This window comes from Equus quagga, chromosome 14 (genome assembly GCF_021613505.1).
Source record: "Equus quagga isolate Etosha38 chromosome 14, UCLA_HA_Equagga_1.0, whole genome shotgun sequence".
Lineage (NCBI taxonomy): Eukaryota > Metazoa > Chordata > Mammalia > Perissodactyla > Equidae > Equus > Equus quagga.
The window spans coordinates 19,828,803-19,850,059 of NC_060280.1; the positions used below are offsets into that span (position 1 = coordinate 19,828,803).

Genomic DNA, 21,257 nt, shown 5'->3' on the forward strand with positions numbered 1-21,257 from the left:
TTGATTGTGTATCCCGCGACTTGACTATATTCATTTATTGTTTCTAAAATGTTTTTAGTGGATTCTTTAGGGTTGTCTATATATAAAATCATGTCGTCTGCAAAGAGTGACAGTTTCACTTCTTTTCCAATATAGATCCCTTTTATTTCTTTTTCTTGCCTGATTGCTCTGACTAGGACTTTCAACACTATGTTAAATAAGAGTGGTGACAGTGGACATCCTGTCTGGTTCCTGTTCTTAGAGGGATGGCTTTCAGTTTTTCTCCATTGAGAATGATATTTGCCGTGGGTTTGTCATATATGGCCTTTATTATGTTGAGGTATTTTCCTTCTATACCCATTTTATTTAGAGTTTTTATCATAAACGGATGCTGTATCTTGTCAAATGCTTTCTCTGCATCTATTGAGATGATCATGTGATTTTTTATTCATTTTGTTAATGTGGTGTATCACATTAATAGGTTTGCGGATGTTGAACCATCCCTGCATCCCTGGAATGAAACCCACTTGATCCTGATGTATGATCTTTTTAATGTATTGTTGTATTCGATATGCTAGTATTTTGTTGAGGATTTTTGCATCCATAGAACAAGAGTTTTGAGTCATGAAAGGCAATCTTTCAGGTCTTTCAAGTTCTAGGGAAGCATTTTATCAAAGTGTTAAATGGCACATTTGTGTTGTTCCCATTAGGAGAGGTTGACAGCTGGAGGGCAGACTTGGCTAGTGTGGAAAACCAGCTTCTGCATGCTTGGTGGTTCCTTGGGCTTGATCTTGAAGGCGAAGCTCACATCAGCTCCTTATAGAGTACAGACATATCTGAGTGATTAAAAGCCTGTTTTGGCTTCCATGCTAAACGGAGACTCAGACCACTGTTCCTTTTCTTTTTGTTCCAGTTCCCTAGCCCCTTTCTACTTAAGGGAATCTACTTAACATTCTGGTTTAGTATTTGGAGCAAAGTGCTATTTATGATTTCTATTGTATTTCCATATTAAATTTTATTACTAGCAGGGACCTGTGTGTAGGGGGGTATATTTCACCTTGTGGTCCACTGAGGTCTCTGGATTGTCTTTCTGACACCCACAAGGGTATCACACTCTGAGCGTACCCTTGCTCAGGTATCCTGAAGTTTATCCTGATCCTTTCTAAATGTGACATTGTGTTGAAAGTTTTAACTTACTATGTGGGGAAGCAAGTGTCTCGGTTTTGACTGGTTTGTGTGTGTGTTTTTTTTTTACCCAGATTACCAGAGACTGATGACTGTGGCGGAGACAATTACAGCCCTCATGTTTCCTTTCCAGTGGCAGCATGTCTATGTCCCTATTCTCCCGGCTTCTCTCCTACATTTCTTAGATGCTCCTGTTCCATACCTAATGGGCTTGCATTCCAATGGTCTGGATGACCGGTCAAAGCTGGAGCTGCCTCAAGAGGTGAGAGAAATGTGGAGCTTGAGTGCTGATGCCCCTGGTCCCAATCTAGGACTGGGGAGAGAAGGGCTTTGGGATGAGCCCAGGGTGGTATTTTCAAGTTTATTTTCTTTTATTTTGGGGGAACATAAATAACTTTCCAGGAGAAAAGTTAAAACAATGAACATTTAGCTGAGCTTGTCATTCCAGAAATACTTGTCATCTTTGTCACCTGACATACATGCATTGTAATCGCTGTGTTTATACTATTGTGAATTGCCTTTTTATTACAGTTTTTCAAGCATAGTATTTTACATTTTAAGACATTTGTTAGAAAAATCTTTTTATTATGTAACACTTTAAACATCTGCAAAAGGATAGCATAATGAATCCCTGTGTTCTCAACACTCAGCTTCAGTAGTTATCATACATGTTAAATTGTGTTTTACTTCTCTACCTTCTGCTTCCTATTATTTTAAGAAAATTGTACATAATATGATTCATAACTACTTTAGTAGTCAGAGCTGTATTAATAAATCAGTGGTTTTCTTTTACAGGCTACAGTTGATCTGTAAATGTTGACCTGATCATAGTGATTCTTGTGGTACTGAGCCAGCTTTGAAAATTTCTTTTCAAGATAAGGAAAGCCTTGAGAGAATGTTTTTCTTTTCTTGCTGTGAGGATGGCCTGCTCCTCTTTCCTATTGTGTCAGATATCAAAAGAATTGATTTATCATTTGTATTTATTTGTTTATTTCCTACTTCGTTCTAACATAGATTTAAGGCATGATTTGAAATAAAATTGTTTTATTTTTACTTTTTATTTTCCTATAATTACCAATAGAACTGGTCTAGCTTTTTATGTCATTTTGTGGCTGGTATGAAACCAGCTAGGGGAAGGGCTTTCCTACTCAGATTTCTTAGTCATTAGAAAGACCTGGGAAGAAGGCTGTGGAGTACACATACATAGAGTCAACATGACTGTTTCCTCTCTCCATCAAAATTTCTTTGCAGAGGGGGAGATATTTGTGTTTAACTGAGGAATATGAGTAAGGGTACCTCTAAAGAAGAGAACATTATCATGGAATTGGATCTGAGCAGTGCTCATCTTGTTGGGCATGCTTGGGCAGCATCTTTGATGAAACCCCTGATAATTAGATCACACCTGTAATAATTAAATTATAGACAAATGCATCTCTTTACTCTCTTTCTCTCTCCTTTGGTGTTAGAATCAAAATGTCTTCCTTGCAGCTTCTTTCATTTCCGCCCCCTTGGCTCCTTTGATTCTGTATAGCTTTGTGCTTTTTGGGGTGGGACCCCAAAATAAGGACTTAAGGAATAAAAGATCTAAACCATTGAGTTGGCGTATTGGGTTTTTATGTGTATTTGTCTATTCTACCAAAAAATATACATGAAGAGTAGGTATCAAAGATTGAAGAATGGGGAGCTTTTTATTGCTTGCTTTAAAAACATGCATATTTAATATCAACACCTCTTCCTAGTAAACCTAATTATAATTTTGTAAAGTCAAAATAAGAATGACAACAAAAAATGATTGAAAGTGGAAAGCCAAAGAGGCATGCTACATGCATAATTTAATAAGTCACTAGGCAAGAAGCCCGATTCTCAGTTTTATTTTCATCTTTGGCATCAGCTTGCTGTTTACTTGGGGCAAGTTCTATTCCTGCAGGATCGCTCAGCATCATTCTTTGCATGCTTCATGTATGTGGGTATATGAAGAGGCTGCTAGGAGACTAGCAGTTTTCTTAGTGGGACTGTTTGAGAAACCACGGGTAGTCTGAGAAAACCAAAAGTTCACGCTGTTCTGAGGTACTGGGGCCTCCACTTTTGCAATATTTCCCATCATTGCTGCATCCTTTGCCTCTCCTGTGGTCTACTTGGGAAGGAATGGTGGCAATGGGACCGTAGAATACCTGTGTATACTTAATAAGCAGTCTTAGAGTTGCAGAGTCCCACTTCATGTAAATTGTCCCTCTGAAGATCCCATGTTTGTGGGGGCAGTTACATAGCTGGATTTCCTCTACCTTAATTTTTAGCAGATAACCTCTGGGATATCTGAGTCTGTGTATCCCCCTTGGAAACTTTAGACTGGGGAGAAAAGAACTGACTTTCTCAAGGAGTGAAGCCCCATGAAAGGTACACATAATGAATGGAAAGTGATAATATCTCTGAAAGACAACTTTGGGATGTCTCAGAAATGATATACATTTATAATAAAAAATTCTAACAATGCACAAAAGCATAAAGTAAAAATTGCTTCAAATTTTACCACCCAGAGATAACTGCTTTCAACATTTTGGTGGACTTCGTGTGGTGTCTTTACGCTGCTAAAAGGAAGCTTTGAGGCAGGACTTGGGAAATTCACCTGGGCCTGTGCAAGGGGGTATTATCAGGATAGTGGGTAGGGCGAATTCGATTAATAAAAGGGGCTTTCTCCAGAGGGACATTCCCCAACCCCCTAAATCAGAATTCCTCAGTTGCTGCGCCATCTTTGGGCATCAGAAGTCTGTGAAAAGCCCTTTGTTCCTTTGTACACCAACACATGAGCTCAGCTGGCCCTGAGCAAGTGAGAGTGCTGAGCTGCCTTTGTGAGGCATCCTTTGTCTGGGCTTCTCTTTCGGGTTTCATTGTGTGCGTGTAGGAAGGAGGCAGTTTGTCCACAGCTATGTCAGGGGAAGCAAGCAGAGGATATTAGAATAAAGAAGGGGGTGTCGCTTTTTTCTGTCTTGGGCCCTTCCTTCTTTCCTACTTTCTTCCCCCCTTTTCAGGATACTCTTTCAATAGCTTTTTCCTAGTTATCCATGTGTTGAGCCCTTCAGAGAAGAACGTGTAGATAGACTAGGGGGCGAGGCTGGCTGTGATTTGGTGTTAGGAACTCAGGGCTGGGAAGGGGCATTGTGACCTCCTACAGAGAGAGATTTGGGAGACTTTTTGGGATTTTGTGGATCCATGTTGTCATTACCCCAGAGCACCTAAGTCTTCCCATGGTCTTTCCCAACAAGGCAGGAGGTTAACTGAGGAAAACTGATCACTTGGGTTGAGTGCCTCTTCCAGGCTGCTCCTTGTCCCCGACGCTGTTTTGCAGGAGTTGGCTACTTCTCAGCTGAGGAAAGGAGTACTTGAGCAGTTTGAGATGGGTTTGCAAATTGCTTCTGTTTGCCAGAGACCTCCACATGCGGGGAGGAGACAGCCTGAGGCTACTGTATGAGTCTAGTAATTGAATGGCCTCCTTTTTCACTGCCTTCTTATCCCTACCTCCTTCAGCCCAACTCAACAAAGAATGGCTAGTGGTGTCTACTCAGAGGCTCCTGTCTTAATCTAGCCCATCTCTGAAGTGTGCCTGAGCTGCTTTCTCTCCTCTAGCCACCTCTGACCAGGAGTATATCTACACTATCTGTGGACATAGCCTTTGGAGTTTATAAAATTCTTTACAAACATTCTATATTTGGCTCACAGCAGTGGGAGAAAAGCCAACCAGGCACTGTTGAGTGGATACGGTTATTTTTAGCTGCCTCTATGTTTCCTCTTGGACAAACTGCTTTTTTTCCTCTAAAGAGAAGAGAACCGTCGGGGTAAATGATTGCGTTGTGTGCCTCTGGTGCGTCACAGTGCTTTGTTCTTTTGGCTGTATGGACAGGCCTTCTGAGGCAGGTGATCTTCATGACCAGATGATTTAATTCTGTCTTTACTATCTTGTGTGTGTGTGTGAAGAAGATTGGCCCTGAGCTAACATCTGTTGCCAGTCTTCTTCTTTTTTTAAATTTTTTGAGGAAGATTAGCCCTGAGCTAACATCTGTGCCAATATTCCTCTACCTTACATGTAGGATGCCCTCCACAGTATGGCTGATGAGTGGAGTAGTTCCTTGCCTGGGACCCAAATCTGTGAACCTGGGTGGCTGAAGCAGAGTGTGTGGAACTTTAACCACTCGGCCACAGGGCTGGCCCCTGGATAGACTTTTTGACTCACTCCTAGTGTTCTTTTCGCTAATGTAGGAATTTGTGAGTTCAACAAGCATTTTATGAGCATTTACTATATGTGAAACTTGTGCTATATGTTAAACATCTGTGGCATCACATAATACTTACACTGTCTAAGATAAGTGTTTTTATCTATTTATTTCCACTTTACAACTGAGGAAGCAATCAGAGAGGTTAAGCAACTTTCCCGACATACAGCTAGACAGTGTCAGGGGAAGATTGGAACTCAAGGCTGTCTGCTTCCTGAGCCCCATCGTCTTCATGCCATACCCCATACATGCCCGTTTCAGATGTTTTCTTTTTCCTCTCCTGTTCATTATCCTTTCTAAAGTTTCTTCCTTAATGCTCTAGAGTTGTTCACACTCTTCCTGTTTTGACTGCCAGGCCAACCTCTGCTTTGTGGACATTGACAACCACTTCATTGAGCTGCCAGAGGACTTGCCTCAGTTTCCCAACAAATTGGAGTTTGTTCAGGAAGTCTCTGAGATTCTCATCGCATTTGGCATTCCCCCTGAAGGGAACCTTCATTGCAGTGAGAGTGCCTCCAAGCTGAAGAGGCTCCGCGCCTCTGAGCTTGTCTCTGACAAGAGGAACGGGAACATCGCAGGCTCCCCTTTGCATTCCTACGAGCTCCTCAAGGAGAATGAAACTATCGCCCGGCTGCAAGCCTTAGTCAGGAGGACTGGGGTGAGCCTGGAAAAGGTAAGATGCTGTGACAGGTTTGGTCTGTGCTCAGGTGCTGCCCTGGTGAAATAAAGTGTGGAATGAGAAAGCATTCAGTTCAGGGCAAGGCATATTTGTGAACAGTGAAAGAATGCTCTTGTATGGGAGGCTCTGGATTCAGCTCTGGCAAACGTTATCCAGTAAATGCTACCTAATCTAAATCTAGGTAGCTTCTCACTAGGGCATCAAGGAGAGCCTGCTGTCATCTGTGTGAACGCTACTGCAGAGTGACTTGGAGGGATGATGCAGCTAATCTTTGTGTTCAGACCTCTTTCAGATCCATTGTCCTGTGAATTTCATAGCAACCTAAAGCATAGAGAGCAGGTATTATTAACCTTGTTTTACACCTCAAGAAACTGAAGCTTGAGAGCCTCCATTAAATGCCTAATCAGTGGCTGATCTGAGGCTAGAACCTGGTCCTCTTGAATTGTAGTCCTGTGCTTTTTCTGGGGATGTACTTAGCTTTCCATTTCCTAACTTTGATGAGACTATCTGTTTTCTGTAGTTTTTTACCCATCTCTTCACCCTCCCCTGCCTTCTCACTGTTCAGTTGCTTTTGTAAATTACATATGAACAAAACGGGCCAATGTAATCATTTTGTTGAGCTAATTTTTTAGTAAAGTATGAAGCATTTCATTTCCTTGCTTTATTTAGCTAGTAGAGCAGATATTTTTTAAAAACCATGGCCAGTTAAAGAGGAGCACAGAAATATTTAGAGATTAAAAAGGTTAAGAAAGACACAGGAAGGAAAAATTCTTAGGGAGAAAGATAAGGACAGTGATATGGGGGAGAAAAATCAGACCTTTTTATCATTTTCTCATTGACTTCCCAGATTCCCTCCTTCCCCTGACCCTTGAGATAAGTAGCCAGCCCCCTTTTCCTCTATTGCTGAATCTCTCTCTGCCCATAATGGTCTTATCTCTACTTTCATTAAGTTGCTAGATATCTGCAAGTGGAACGTCCTCATTTACCTCTTCTCCATGTCAGAATCCCTTTCTTTCTTTTTTTCCTTTCTGTTTTTTTCTCTTTTGTTTATTTTCTCCATTTGCTGCAAAGTAAGTGACCACTGGGGAAAAAAACAGATGAGTTGCATTTCTTTGTGATAAAAGGAAAAGTTTATGTGTTTTCAACTGTTTCCTTTTTGTAGCTGGAAGTGCGTGAAGACCCCAGCAGCAATAAGGATCTGAAAATTCAGTGTGATGAAGAAGAACTCAGGATTTATCAGCTAAACATTCAGATCCGGGAAGTTTTTGCAAATCGTTTCACTCAGATGTTTGCAGATTATGAGGTGTTTGTCATTCAGCCCAGCCAGGATAAGGAATCCTGGTTTACTAACAGGGAGCAGATGCAAAACTTCGATAAAGTGAGTATAATCCTACTGGGGAGGTGGTAAAGAATGAGAACATGCCAGACCCTCTAGAAGATTTAACTGAAGATGAGGTTTTTTTCCCCATAATATTATATGGTGGAAACAAGTTCATGGTCCTTTTGATGTTGATAAAATATAAGGTTTTGTTGCGTTAGGGCACTGTGCTGGTTATTACCGTCAGGTGATTTACCTTCCGTCAGAGAGCTCTCTTAGACCTTTGTCTAAGGTGCACATGCAGGTTGAACATCAGAATTCTTGGAAGATTACCTGAGTAAGTTTGGGCTAATATGTCAAAGTTTCAGGATATCCGAAATTGTATGAGTGTTAAAAAAATGATGAAGAGATTTTTCTGTTGGCTTTTCATAAAGACCTAGAAAGCTTCAGAGAAGAATTAACTTACTGGATCCTTTGGGTGTGTTGCCTTTGCTGATCAAGGCTGACATGCACTCTTCTCTCTTCCCTGCTGATGACTGTCTGTTTCCTTTTGGTCCCACCAGGCATCTTTTCTATCAGATCAGCCTGAACCCTACCTACCCTTCCTCTCAAGATTCCTGGAGACCCAGATGTTTGCCTCTTTTGTTGACAACAAAATCATGTGTCATGATGATGACGATAAAGACCCTGTGCTCCGGGTATTTGATTCTCGAGTAGACAAGATCAGGCTGTTGAATGTTCGGACACCTACTCTCCGCACATCCATGTACCAGAAGTGTACCACTGTGGATGAAGCAAGTGAGGCCTCCTTGTTGCCATACTTTCTAGCCTCTTGAATTATGTCACTTATGTGTCCTTGTCCCTAAACTTGCCAGCTTCTTTCCCTGTTTCTGCTTTTTGCATAAGTTGTTCCCTTTGCCTGAAATGCTCTTCCCTGTCTTTTATGCTTGGCAAACTTTTCTCATCCTTTAACACTGTGTCAGTTAGGAATGGATCCTGCCATTAGTAATAGAGATCTAATCAACAGTGGGTTAGACAGATGGAGGTTATTTTTCTCAAACTAGCAAGAAGTGTAGAATTGGTGGTTGCTGGGGTTGGCTCAGCTGCTCAACAATGTAATCAGGAACTGAGATTCTATCTTTTTACTCAGCTGTCCTTAGTATATTGACTTTTATATTCACGCTTGTTGCCTCCTGGTTACAGGAGACTTTTTATGTTCATATTCAAGGCAAGAAGAGGGGAGGGTTGATGCCAGCTGTATTTCCCCTTTTGTATCAGAAAACAAAAGCTTTCCCAGAAATTCTCAACAATTTCTGTTGTCTCATAGGCTAGAACCTTGTTGTGTGATCATCCCTAAGTGTAAGGGAGGCTGTGAATGTGTGTGTTGAACTGGGTGTAATTTACCCCGAACAATATCGGGGTTCTATTAGCAAGAAAGAAGGGCGAATGGGTTATGAGTAAGGGTTGACAGTGTTTACCACAAAAGTTTAGCTGATCTGTCTCCTCCTCTGTGAAGTCGTCTTCGATGCCCTCAGGCAGAGTTGGTGGATTCCTCCTCTGTGCACCAGTGTTGCTTTGTTCTTGCCTTCCCCCATGATCTCTCTTCTTTAGAGCTTTCCTTATCAGGGAACAATTTAAGAGCAGAGACTGTATTTCCTTATTTTCTTACCCCCAACCCTTTAGCATTGTGCCTAGCACATACGGATGTTAAAAAAAAGTTGTTTGCTACATGCATGATTGAAAAGGCCTTTTTATTCACAGAGGCCCTATCTAGATCAGTTCAGCCAGAGAATAGTCTCAGCTTTAGGTGTCAGATTAAGTGGTGTGTTCACTTCCTTGTGGGATGTTCAGTGTCCTTGTTGTAGCCTTTTTGTATATTTTGTTCATTCATTTATCAAATACTATAGATACCTACTACATGCTCAACATATGGTAAGTGCTCAACAAATATTTACTCAATGAGTGAATGTGCCAGGCATTTTCCTAGGTTTTGAAGATATAACTGGTGACAATTTGGACAAAGTCCTGCCTTCATTGACCTTACATTCTCTAGCCTTCTGTCTTTACCTTTTATCCCTGTTCCACGCCTTTCATTAAGAGGACAATCCTCTTGGCTAAGGCCTGAGTACATGTTGCTCATGCAAGTGCTCTACTCTGACATAGTTATCCTTGCCTCCTGGAACACTTCAGGCTTCTGATTCCCGAACCCTGCCTAAGGCTTTGGTCCTGGGAAACTTGATGGTGGTTTCTACAAGACTGCAGGTTTACAGAAACATCTTCCAAGCCATCAGTTTAAATCAGGACTTCCCAATCTTTTTATGTTGTCCTACACTTGAAAATGACAATATTTGTATGTGGCATACTGGAATAAAAGGAGGAATCTGCTATAAAGGCTATAGAGTGAGAAGTTCTAGTCACTTGAGGCCTTGCCCAGCTCCCACAAGGGTTGAGGCAATCAGTTCTCAGCCCATCTATAATCCATTTGTTGAACACCAAACACCGCAGCATACTGATTTGAGTTAGAATTACTCTGGCCTCACTTGTGGCCAGGACATGTGTTGTTATGGGCCTGGGAGAATGCGGGGTTTGGGATATGGAAGGAAGGTTAGCTAACTTTCGTTTGTGTGACTCATTAAGAAAAACGGATGTCACAGAGACGCTTCAGGCAACTCTGTGCTCTGCTCTCAGGGGTAATGGGAATATCTTTGCCATTAGTGTTTTCTGTAGTCTGCCCCAGAGAGATGTACCCGAAATACGCTAGAGCAGGGTGCTTCCCTCTGGCCTCAGATCCCTAGCCTAGAGGAGTAGTTCAGCCGCCTCACCCCATCCCGCATGGATACCTCAGCTTCTTGAACCAGTCTGATAGGAAAATGGTAAAACCATAACTAAAGGGATCTTTTTGGAGACCCTTTAAATTGTTATATTTAGAAGGGATCTTGATGGCAGTCAGTTCTATTCACCCACTAATTTTATAGGTAAAGATGTTCTGTGACTCATTGCTGTATCTGCAGGGCCTAGAATAGTGCCTGGCATATTTTAGACACTGAATAAGTTCTGTTGAATGAGAGTAAGGGCTGGAGGAAGTGAGGGAGGCCCAAAGAGAAGGCGACTGGACCTAGCATCACAACAAGGTCCGAAGGTTGAGATGTTTTTACATGACTCTAGAAAATACCAGGAGAGTTACCAGCTTGTTTTGTTCCTACTCTTTAAAATTTTTGAGGTTTAATTAACATACAGTGAACTGCACATATTTAAAATTTTGCTATATGTGTACACTTACATCAAGAACTAGTAAACATACCCATCACCCTCAAAAGTTTCCTCTTGCTCTTTTGTAATATCTCCATCCTCTCCCCTCCCCACTCTCTCCCCAAATTCTGAGGCAGCCACTGCTGTGATTTCTGTACTTTGGGGTTTTCATTTTCTAGAATTTTATGTAAATGGATCATACAGTATGTGCTCTTTTTTTAGTCTGGCTTCTTTTACTCAGCATAATTATTTTGAGATTTGTTCATATTCCTTTTATTGCTGAATAATATTCCATTGCATGGGCATTACTACAATTTGACCTATTGGTGGACATTTGGGCTATGAAAATTTGTGTATATGTGTTTTCTTTTCCCTTGGATAAACACCTGGGAGTGATTGTACGTTGACTTTTTAAAGAAACTGCCAAATTGTATTTCAAAGTGGTTGTACTTTTTACATTCCCACTAGCAGTGTATGAGACTTACAGTTCCTCCACATTGTTGCCAATATTTAGTATGGTCAGTTTTTTCAATTTAGCCGCTCTAATAGGTTTGTACTCGTATCTCATTGTAGTTGCTTTGCATGTTCCTAATGGCTAATGATGTTGAACATCTTTTCTTGTTTATTTGGCATCCATTTATCTACTCTGGTAGAGTGCCTGTTTAAACCTTTTGCCCATTTTTTATTGGATTGTTTGTTTTCTTATTACTGAGTTTTGAAAGTTCTTTATGTATTCCAGATATAAGTCTTTTATCAGATATATGATTTGAAAATATTTCCCTCACTCTGTGGCTTGTGTTTTTGTTCCCTTAACAGTGTCTTTTGAAGAACAAAGTTTTAAATTTGATGAGGCTTAATTTATCAGTTTTTAAAAAATCTGTTATGCTTTTGGTGTTGTATCTTAAGAAATTTTTGCCTAACCAAAGTCACATCGTTTTTTTTTTTTTTCCTCTGTGGCTCCTTCTAGAAGTTTTAGGCTTTATATTTGGGTCTATATCCATATCAAGTTAATTTTTTGTAAGTAGTGAAAGCTAAGGGTCTGCATTCATTTTTTTCCATATGGATGTCCAGTTTTTCTAGCATCATCTGTTGAAAAGACTCTCCTTTCACCAATGAATTGCCTTTTAAGCTTTGTCAAAATATCAGTGATCTATATCCATGTGAGTGTACTTCTGTTTCATTAGTCTTTTAGCCTATATTTACACCAATACCACACTGTCTTGATTACTGTAGCTTTATATTAATCTTAAAGTCAAAGAACATTAGTCCTCTGACTTTATTCTTCTTTTTCAAAATTGTTTTGGCTATTCTAGGACTTTTGTATTTCATATGTATTTAGAATCAGCTTAGCAGTTTCCACAAATAACCTTCTGAGATTTTTGGTTGGGATTGCCTGAATCTGTAGGTCAATTAGGGGAGAATTGGCATCTTAATATTATTGAGTATTCTGATCCATGAACATGGCATTTCTCTCCATTTATCTAGGTATTCTTTAATTTCTCTGGAGAGTTATGTAGTTTTCAGTGTACGTATTTTTCATATCTTTTGTCAGATTTATCTCTATTTCATATTTATTGGTGTTAGTGTAAATGGTATTTTTAAATTTTAATTTCTGATTGCTCATTGCTAATATACAAAAATATGACAGAGTTTTGTATATTGATCTATGTTCTGCAACCATACTAAACTTACTTCTAGTAACTTTTTGTGCATTCTCTCATATTTCTATGTGAATAATAATATTGCCTGTGAATAATGATGGTTTTACTTTTTCCTTTCCAGTCTGGATACTTTTTATTTCTTTTTCTTGCCTTATTGCATTGGCTAGAACCTCTACTACAACATCAAATAGAAATGGTGAGAGTGGACATCCTCGTCCTGAGTTTATTCCTGATTTTAGGGGGAAAGCATTCACCATTAAGTATGATGTTAGCTATAGGTTTTCATGGATACCTTTTATCAGTTGAGGATGTTCGTTTCTGTTACTAGTTTGCTCAGAGTTTTTATCGGAAGTGGATCTTTTATTTTGTCAAATGCTTTTTCTGCATCTATTGAGGTAATTATTTAGATTTAGTTTTAATTTGTTAATATAGTGAATTACATTGATTGATTTTGCATGTGTAAACTGAACTTTCATTTCTTAGATAAGGTTATCTGTTTCTTCTTGAGTGAGCTTTGGCACTTTGTGTCTTTCAAGGAATTTGTCCGTTTCACCTATTGTCAAATTCGTTGGCATTAAGTTCTTCCTGGTATTCCCTCATTAATACTTGAAGAATCTGTAGCACTGTCACTTCTCTCATTCCTGATATTGGTAATTTGTGTCTTGTCTTGTTTATCCTAATCAGTCTGACTAGAAGTTTATTAATTTCCTGACCTTCTGAAAGAACCAGGTTTGGGATTTATTAATTTTATTTATTTGCTGTTTCATTGTTTTCACTCTGGCCTTTATTATTTCCTTTCTTGTACTTATTTTGGATTTAATTTGCTTGTCTTTTTCTAGTTTCTTAAGATGGAAGCCAAGGTTGTTAGTTTGAGACCTTTCTTCTTTTCTAAGATAGGCCTTTAGTGCTATAAATCTCCTTTCAAATAATATTTTAATGACATACCACAGATTCTAATGTTTTGTGTTTTTATTTTTGTTCAGTTCAAAATGCCTACTTATTTACTTTTTGGTTTCTTTTTGACCCATGGGTTATTTAGAAATATGTTATTTAATTTTAGGATGTTATTATTGGTTATTGTGGTCAGAGAACATAATTTGTATGATTCAAATTATTTTAAATTTGTTGAGACTTATTTTATGCCCCAGAATATGGTATATTTTTAAAATATTTGACTTTTTTTTTTTAGATTTTGTTTTTTTTTCCTTTTTCTCCCCAAAGCCCCACCGGTACATAGTTGTATATTCTTAGTCGTTGGTCCTAGTTGTGGCATGTGGGACGCTGCCTCAGCGTGGCCCGATGAGCAGTGCCATGTCCGCTTCGAACCCAGGATTCGAACTGATGAAACACTGGGCCGCCTGCAGCAGAGCACATGAACTTAACCACTCGGCCACGGGGCCAGCCCCGTATTTGACTTATTTTTTGTTGTTCTCATCCAGAGAAAGCAATTGAGCTGCGTCTGGCAAAGATTGACCATACTGCAGTTCATCCCCATTTACTTGACATGAAGATTGGACAGGGGAAGTATGAGCCGGGCTTCTTCCCTAAGCTGCAGTCTGACGTGCTATCCACTGGGCCAGCCAGCAACAAGTGAGTTAGCCCCAAGGATTCCCCCATCTAGCTCCCTAGTCACAGTGGTGAGGGTCATCTAGTGACTGCCAGAGCTGGTAGAAGACCCCTGAATTTTGTAAAGGAATTGTAGAGAGAACCCAGACTATTCAGGTCATTCACTTATTTGAACAAGAAAACGAGTGACAAAGTAGCTCATCAGCTTCTGTCTCCACTATGCACATTGGGATAGTTCCTCATGCCCAGGACCTGCAAAAAGCCAGGCTGTGGATGGGCTGAGATCATTTCATGACTGAATCCCATATGACAGCTAGCACTGTGCTTTTAACAATTAGTGGTTGAAATAATTGGAGACTGAACTGAAAGTAGATAACTTAGCAGGGTTGCTCTTCTTTAGTTTCTTTTGGGGGGTGAGTGCATACCCAGACAGAGTTGATTGAATATAGTTTTGGATCTGCACATGAAGTTTTTGTAGATATTTCAAGAAAGATATGTCCCTGTTTCCTGCGGAGTTAGCTCTTTCTTGCCCAGTCACCAATCTTTAAGCGGCTCTTCCTCAAGGGCCCTGAGCTAATCTCTCGTGACTTCTTGGTGGTTTCTTGAGCCCAGCATTGGTCCTTAGATGTTCAAGTTTTCTCCTGTCAGTTGACCTTATTTTCTTAGTGGGATGTTCTTAATTACCTGTTTTGATTCTGTTAGGTGGACGAAAAGGAATGCCCCTGCCCAGTGGAGGAGGAAAGATCGGCAGAAGCAGCACACAGAACATCTGCGTTTAGACAATGACCAGAGAGAGGTAAGACATCTTAAGAATGACAAGGAATGGCCCTTTTACCATGCTACGCTTTCCTTCTTTTTGCTACTTCTTTGGCCTCTGGTTTCATTCAAATGTCCTAACAATGACCTCTCCCCATAAAAGGGTAAATAATAGGGTTAGTTCCTCATACCTGATACTTGGGCCTAGGTTATGACAAATCTAGGATGTACGGTGTTTTGCAAATGACAGCTAGTCATTAACCATGTAGGTCCTCTCGCTAAGCCAGGCCCTATTTGCAGCCCTGTTCAGGAATGATGTCAGTGCTTAGAAGAGACCTGTTCACTATCCTTTGAGTACTCACTCATACATGATACTCACTTCTGGGGAGTGTGACAGGAACCTCAGAAGAAAAGAGTCTGAAACTTAGAGAAATCATGTTTTAAAAAACTTTATTGAGGTCATAATAGTTTATAACATTGTAAAATTTCAGTTGTACATTATAATTTGTCAGTCACCATATAAATGTGCCCCTTTACCCCTTATGCCCTCCCCCCAACCCCTTTCCCCTCTGGTAATCTCTAATCTGTTCTCTTTGTCCATGTGTTATTTTCCACATATCAGTGAAATCATATGGTGTTTGTCTTTCTCTATCTGGCTTATTTCACTTAACATACCCTCTAGGTCCATCCATGTTGTTGCGAATGGGACAATTTTGTCTTTTTTTATGGCTGAGTAGTATTCCATTGTATATTATATACACCACATCTGCTTTATCCAATCATCGGTCAATGGCCAATTGGGTTTCTTCCACTTTTTGGCTATTGTGAATAATGCTGCAATGAGTATAAGGGTGCATAAGTCTCTCTGAATTGTTCATTTCAAGTTCTTTGGATAATTACCAACTAGTGGGATAGCTGGGTTGTGTGGTATTTCTATTTTTTAATTTTTTGGGAACTATCCATACTGTTTTCCTTAGTGGCTGCACCAGTTTGCATTCCCACCAGCGGTGGATGTGGGTTCCCTTTGGGAGAAATTCTTTTAAAATTTGTGAAGGTTTTTTTGTGTCTGTGGTATGGTGGTAAAGAAGGTAATTCTTTTAGAGTGAGAAGGAAGAAAAGCTGAACTTGGGTTAATGCTGTGAATTTCTGAACCTGGGGAGAGGTGTACTTTCTCCCTACTTTTTGTGAATCTTAAAACAGATAATCTTGACCTTTTTTTTCTTGGAGGAGCAAAGGAGAGAGTGTTACCATCAGGTGCCTGGGGATTGAGGATTCTTGAATTGACCTCCTGAGTCTTCCTTGTTTGTCAGAGTTTCTCAGCTCTGCTCTAACTTGTTCCCAGGAAAGTCTCTAGTTATGAACCTCAAGTTGGAGACCCTGCCTTACTTAGTTGCAGAGAAGTTGTGAAAATGGAGCTTCAGAAACCTATTTCAGGAACTTCTCTTTGAGAAAAGACCCTGCAATTTGCATTTTATACATATAAAACCCAATAAAGCATATTGTCTTCATATGTGTCTGGCACCTCTGTGAATGGAAAAGATATTTTGCCTTTGCTGTTTTTTAAAGGAATAGATTCAGATTGCATGGTATGGTTATGAATTTTTAACTGCTGATTTATGGGATACAGTTGTGCCTAGAATTTTTGAGAGGGTGCATAAGGGGTGTCGGTATGGGTGTTGTTTTAAGTCTCCCTGGATCTTCCACTTACTTCCATATTCTTCTTTTAGCAGTGTTCACTGAGCACGTTTTCTTGGTCAAAATCGCTGTAGGAAGCACTTTGAAATATCAGGATAGCAAGGAGATAGCCATGTCCTGAGGGAAAACCAGTTTATCAAGGGAGCAAAGTCAAGTACATAGATAACTTCAGTAGAAGAGTCTTTTGAAAGGTCCATATGAGAGGCGAGCCAGTGTTTGATCCCTGATAGAGACAGCAGAGGTCAGTTCTACCTGGGGTGGTCACCAAACGAGACTTTACTGGAGCCAGCATCTGTTTAAGCCTTGAAGGATGATAGGATTGTCTGAGCCTAACCTTGGGGGTTAGGAGTGGGGCAGATTGATGGGCTGGAAGATAGACTGGACAGAATTGTACTAGTGGAATAAATATGGGGGAAGGAGGAAGTCTGGGGTAAAAATGTTGATTATAAACCTGGGATACTGAGAGGATGTCAGTGTGCAGTTCACTCGTTTGTGTGGGTTCTGTGTTAAAAGAGTGTATGGAGAATCACGAGCACATTGTAAAGAAGCAGAACATACATTTGTTTTGAGCGTGCAATCTTATTTCCCAGACCCTAATTTAGCAAGGTTATACTTTATGACAGCAAGGGTAGATATCTTTGATATGGGCAGAGGAGTTAAACCCCTCCCAGCTTGGTAGGGAAAATGATTTTCTAAGTTGTACTCTGAGATTTGGGTGGGTTTGCACACTGAGTTATACGTGTTGCAACCGTGTGTTTTTTACCTCTTGTGTCATTAAAGCAAAGATGTAACTACAGTACCAATGGAGTGCTTTACATCAGAGAAAACAGAACTCATCATGTTATCTCAGTTTTTCCCTTTACTATGACGGAAGAGGCAGTAAGAAAGTGTAGGGTGATAGTGCCCTCTTCAGGCATCCGTCAGTACTGGTCAGTTGCCTGTGGTTTGTGTGTAATACTCTGATTTTTTCCATGTAGAAGTATATCCAGGAAGCCAGGAATCTGGGCAGCACCATCCGCCAGCCCAAGCTGTCCAACCTCTCCCCGTTAGTGATTGCCCAGACCAACTGGAAGTTTGTGGAGGGGCTGCTGAAGGAATGTCGCAACAAGGTGAGCTGTGAACCCCTTCGTGTGTGTGCTGGTTCCCTTGACAACAATATTTAACAATATTTAAAAAATATGGTTAATACAATGGGATAGTACTAGTTTTAAGATCCCGTTAACTTGGAATTAGGTGTATTTGTTTTAAATAAAATATACCATTAATTGAGAGCAAGCACACTTTGCTTGATATAAACTTAATATGTATTCCTTAAAATTGAGAGGTGGATGTAGTTTTTTAGACATCTTACATTACTTACTTGAAATCATTGTAGTTGAATTGTCTTCAACAGATCAGTCTTACACATATGAAAATGTTTTTGCCTGTCTATTTTAATTTGATAGCATTGATCTCATATGCCTAGAAACAAGAATTTACTGAGTGCCAGTAAATTCCACTATTTGCCAGGCCAAAGTGTGTTATTCAGTGTAAGCTTGGGATGTTTTTCTCAGTTCCACAAAGTCAGTCATTTTTTTTAAGCTTCATTGAGGGATAATTGATATACAAAAAATTGCACACATTAATGTATACATCTTGATGAGTTTAAACATATGCATACGCCTGTAATATTATCACCACAATCAAGGTACTGAACGTGTCCATAACTTCCAGAAGTTTCCTTATATTCTTTTGTGGATTTTGTTTGTTTTTCGGGTAAGAAGACTTAACCTGCGATCTATCCTAACATATTTTAAACTGCACAATATTAAATTGTTAATTATAGGTACTGTGTTATACATGAGATCTCTAGAACTTATTCATCTGGGATACTGAAACTTCATACCTACCAAGCAACAATTCCTTGTTTTCCCCACTCCCCACCCCCTGGCAACCACCATTCTATTCTCTGCTACTGTGAGTTTGACTACTTTAGATACTTCATATAAGTAGAATCATGTAGTACTTGTCCTTCTTTGACTGGCTTATTTCACTTAGCATAATGTCCTCTAGGTACATCTGTGTTGCTGCAAATGGCAGGATTTCCTTCTATTCCAAGGCTGAATGATACGCCATTGTATATATATATACCACATTTTGTGTGCCCATTCATCTGTTGATGGACACTGGGTTGTTTCCTATCTTGGCCATTGTGAATAATGCTGCAGTGAACATGGGGTGCAGATGTCTCTTTGAGATTCTGATTTCAGTTCTTTTGGATATATACTCAGAAATAAGATTGCTGGATCAAAAGACAATCATTATTAATTTTTAATATTTTATTTTTAAATGTAATTTCTTTTCTAATAAAAATACAGCCTTTCAACCAAGTCAGTATACCATACTTTTTAGGACAAATAACTAACTCGGTCTCTACCTCATCCTGTTTATGCATCAATGGAAAAGAAAGATTTTCCTGCATTTTCATTTTGTAAGTGGTGGTCATTTATAGGATGAAATCAAATATACTTTCTCTTGCAGAAGAAATTATTACCAATATAAGTTAGATTGACATACAGTACTGATATTTTGAATTAAGGTGTTTTCAAAAAGGCTTCTGTCTTTTCATTCTGAGTCATTGATATCTGTGATTTTCCACACAATGTTGTCTTTTCTACCATCAAGACCATTGGTGATGCTGCCTTTCTTGAAACGGGTCTTGTCTGTTGCCTCTGAGATTTATTTTCCAAGCCACCAACATTCATTCTCAAGTTTAGAGATGCATTCCCAGGCAGTTGGGTTTCATTGTGTCCACTGCCTGGTCAACAATGACTATAAAATAGATCCCAATTTCAGAGATTTTAATATGGGGAAAAATGTACATCTTAGAATTGAAGAGATACAGTAACCAGTCTAAAACTGCCAAGTGTCGGCTAGCATGTGGAGTGATAGGAACTCCCATATGTTAGAAGTGTAAATTGGTATGACCACTTCAGAAAACAGCATAGTATTATCTAGTATTCTTCTCCTAGGTACAGTCCCCAGAGAAACCTTTGCAGCGTGACCCAGGAGATATGTACAAGAAGTTTACAGCAGGGGCCAGTCCAGTGTCGTAGTGGTTAGTTCATGCACTCTACTTCAGTGCCCTGAGGTTCACAGGTTCGGATCCTGGGTGCAGACCTAGCACTGCTCAGCAAGCCATGATCTGGCAGCGTCCCACGTGAAAACAGAGGAAGATCTGCACAGATGTTAGCTCAGTGACAATCTTCCTCAAGCAAAAAGAGGGAAATTGACAACAGATGTTAGTTCAGGGCCAATCTTCACCAAAAAAAAAATTTACAGCAGCATTCTTTGTAATAGCCCCTAAATGGAAACAACCCAAACAACAATCAGTAGGAGAATTAATAAATAAATTGTAGTACATTGGTATGATAGAATGCTGTACAATGATGGAAATAGGCAATAGTTATACCCATCAACATGGATGAATTTCACAAAGTTGAATGAAAAAGCAAATCACAAAAGAAAACATACAGGCAAAATTAAATTACATTGTTTAGGAATGCAAATATAGGTGATAATCATTTCTTTGCTTTTCTGTACTTTTATTGTGTAAATCAGGGTAGTGATCACTTCTGGAGTGGGGAGGTGACCGGAGAGGGCACATGGGGTGCTTCAAAGGTATAGATGGGTAGTATTTTATTTCTTAACCTGGATGATGGTTATAATCATATAATTATGTACATACATGTACACACACGTACATATATATATGTGAATGTACATGAGATAGATTTCACAGTAAAAACATTAAAAATAGTAACACTGAAAAGAAATATGGCAAAGTGTTGAGTTGTTGCTTCTGAAAGAGGATTAGGGGTCATTTTTTCCTATGCTCTTTAGATTTTTATATGTCACAAACTTATAATATGATTAGATCTTACTTAAGAACTTAGACTGAATATTCAGACAGACTTAAGTTCAAAGGCCAGATCTGCTACTTCTTTGCTGTGTGATTTTGTCAAGTTACTTAAATTCTCTGACTGCAATTTCCTTATCAGTAAATTGGGAGCAGTAATAGTACTCATCTCATAGAGGCATTGGGAGGCTTAAATGAGATAATGCAATGCTTAATACAGTGCCTGGCATATAGTAATAAAAACTACAATTATCATCATACAGCGTGTGTTTTTTTGGGTTTTCTTTTATAATAAGGTTTTGAAAATTTCTGCCTAAATTATTCTTCCTCAATTTTTTATCCCCTTGACAGGTCAGGTATTTTTCTAGGATTAAATGCTTGTAGGTTAGTTAAATAAGGTCAGTTAAACAGTGAGAATCAGAGAATGTCAGAAGTGAGCATGACCAAAGGGTTTTTATTCAACTCTTTTAATCTCGTAAATGCAGAAACTGAATCCAGAGTGGTGAAATCACTTGGCCGGGTTCATACAGGAAGTGCTGTGTTCTTATCTTCTTGACTAAACTTTTAGAGAATGCACTGCACCATAACCTGACCTATATGGTGGAGAGTGAGTACACTCTAGGTCTCTGGCTCTTACTCCTCTTGTCCCTCCCAGCCCAGCAGGTGTGCTGTGGAGGCGGCCACAGTCCTCTCCAGTTGCATGTGATCCTACTCACTGTGGTTATCTAATGCTACTTACTGATTCCTTGTAGACCAAGAGGATGCTGGTGGAGAAGATGGGCCGAGAGGCTGTGGAGCTTGGGCATGGGGAGGTGAACATCACAGGGGTGGAAGAGAACACCTTAATTGCCAGCCTTTGTGACCTCCTGGAAAGGATCTGGAGTCATGGGCTACAAGTCAAACAGGTAATGAATGTCTTGCCTCTCCCCGCTGAGTGAACTGTCTCCTGTCTCCCTAATAGCTTTCCCATGCTCTTCCAGCTGGCTGGCTCAGAAGAATTGTACAC

At 39.7% G+C, this 21,257-nt stretch overlaps 1 protein-coding gene across 1 annotated transcript in view; it reads left to right on the top strand.

Annotated features, from left to right (window-relative positions):
• Positions 1–21,257, top strand: part of DENND5A (DENN domain containing 5A) — an 83,313-nt gene that overhangs the window by 42,422 nt on the left and 19,634 nt on the right. The window contains exons 5-12 of the mRNA XM_046685168.1: positions 1,239–1,426; positions 5,785–6,102; positions 7,271–7,486; positions 7,990–8,224; positions 13,776–13,926; positions 14,605–14,698; positions 17,331–17,462; positions 21,004–21,156. Coding sequence (XP_046541124.1) covers positions 1,239–1,426; positions 5,785–6,102; positions 7,271–7,486; positions 7,990–8,224; positions 13,776–13,926; positions 14,605–14,698; positions 17,331–17,462; positions 21,004–21,156 — 1,487 coding nt within the window. The remainder of the gene's footprint in view (positions 1–1,238; positions 1,427–5,784; positions 6,103–7,270; positions 7,487–7,989; positions 8,225–13,775; positions 13,927–14,604; positions 14,699–17,330; positions 17,463–21,003; positions 21,157–21,257) is intronic.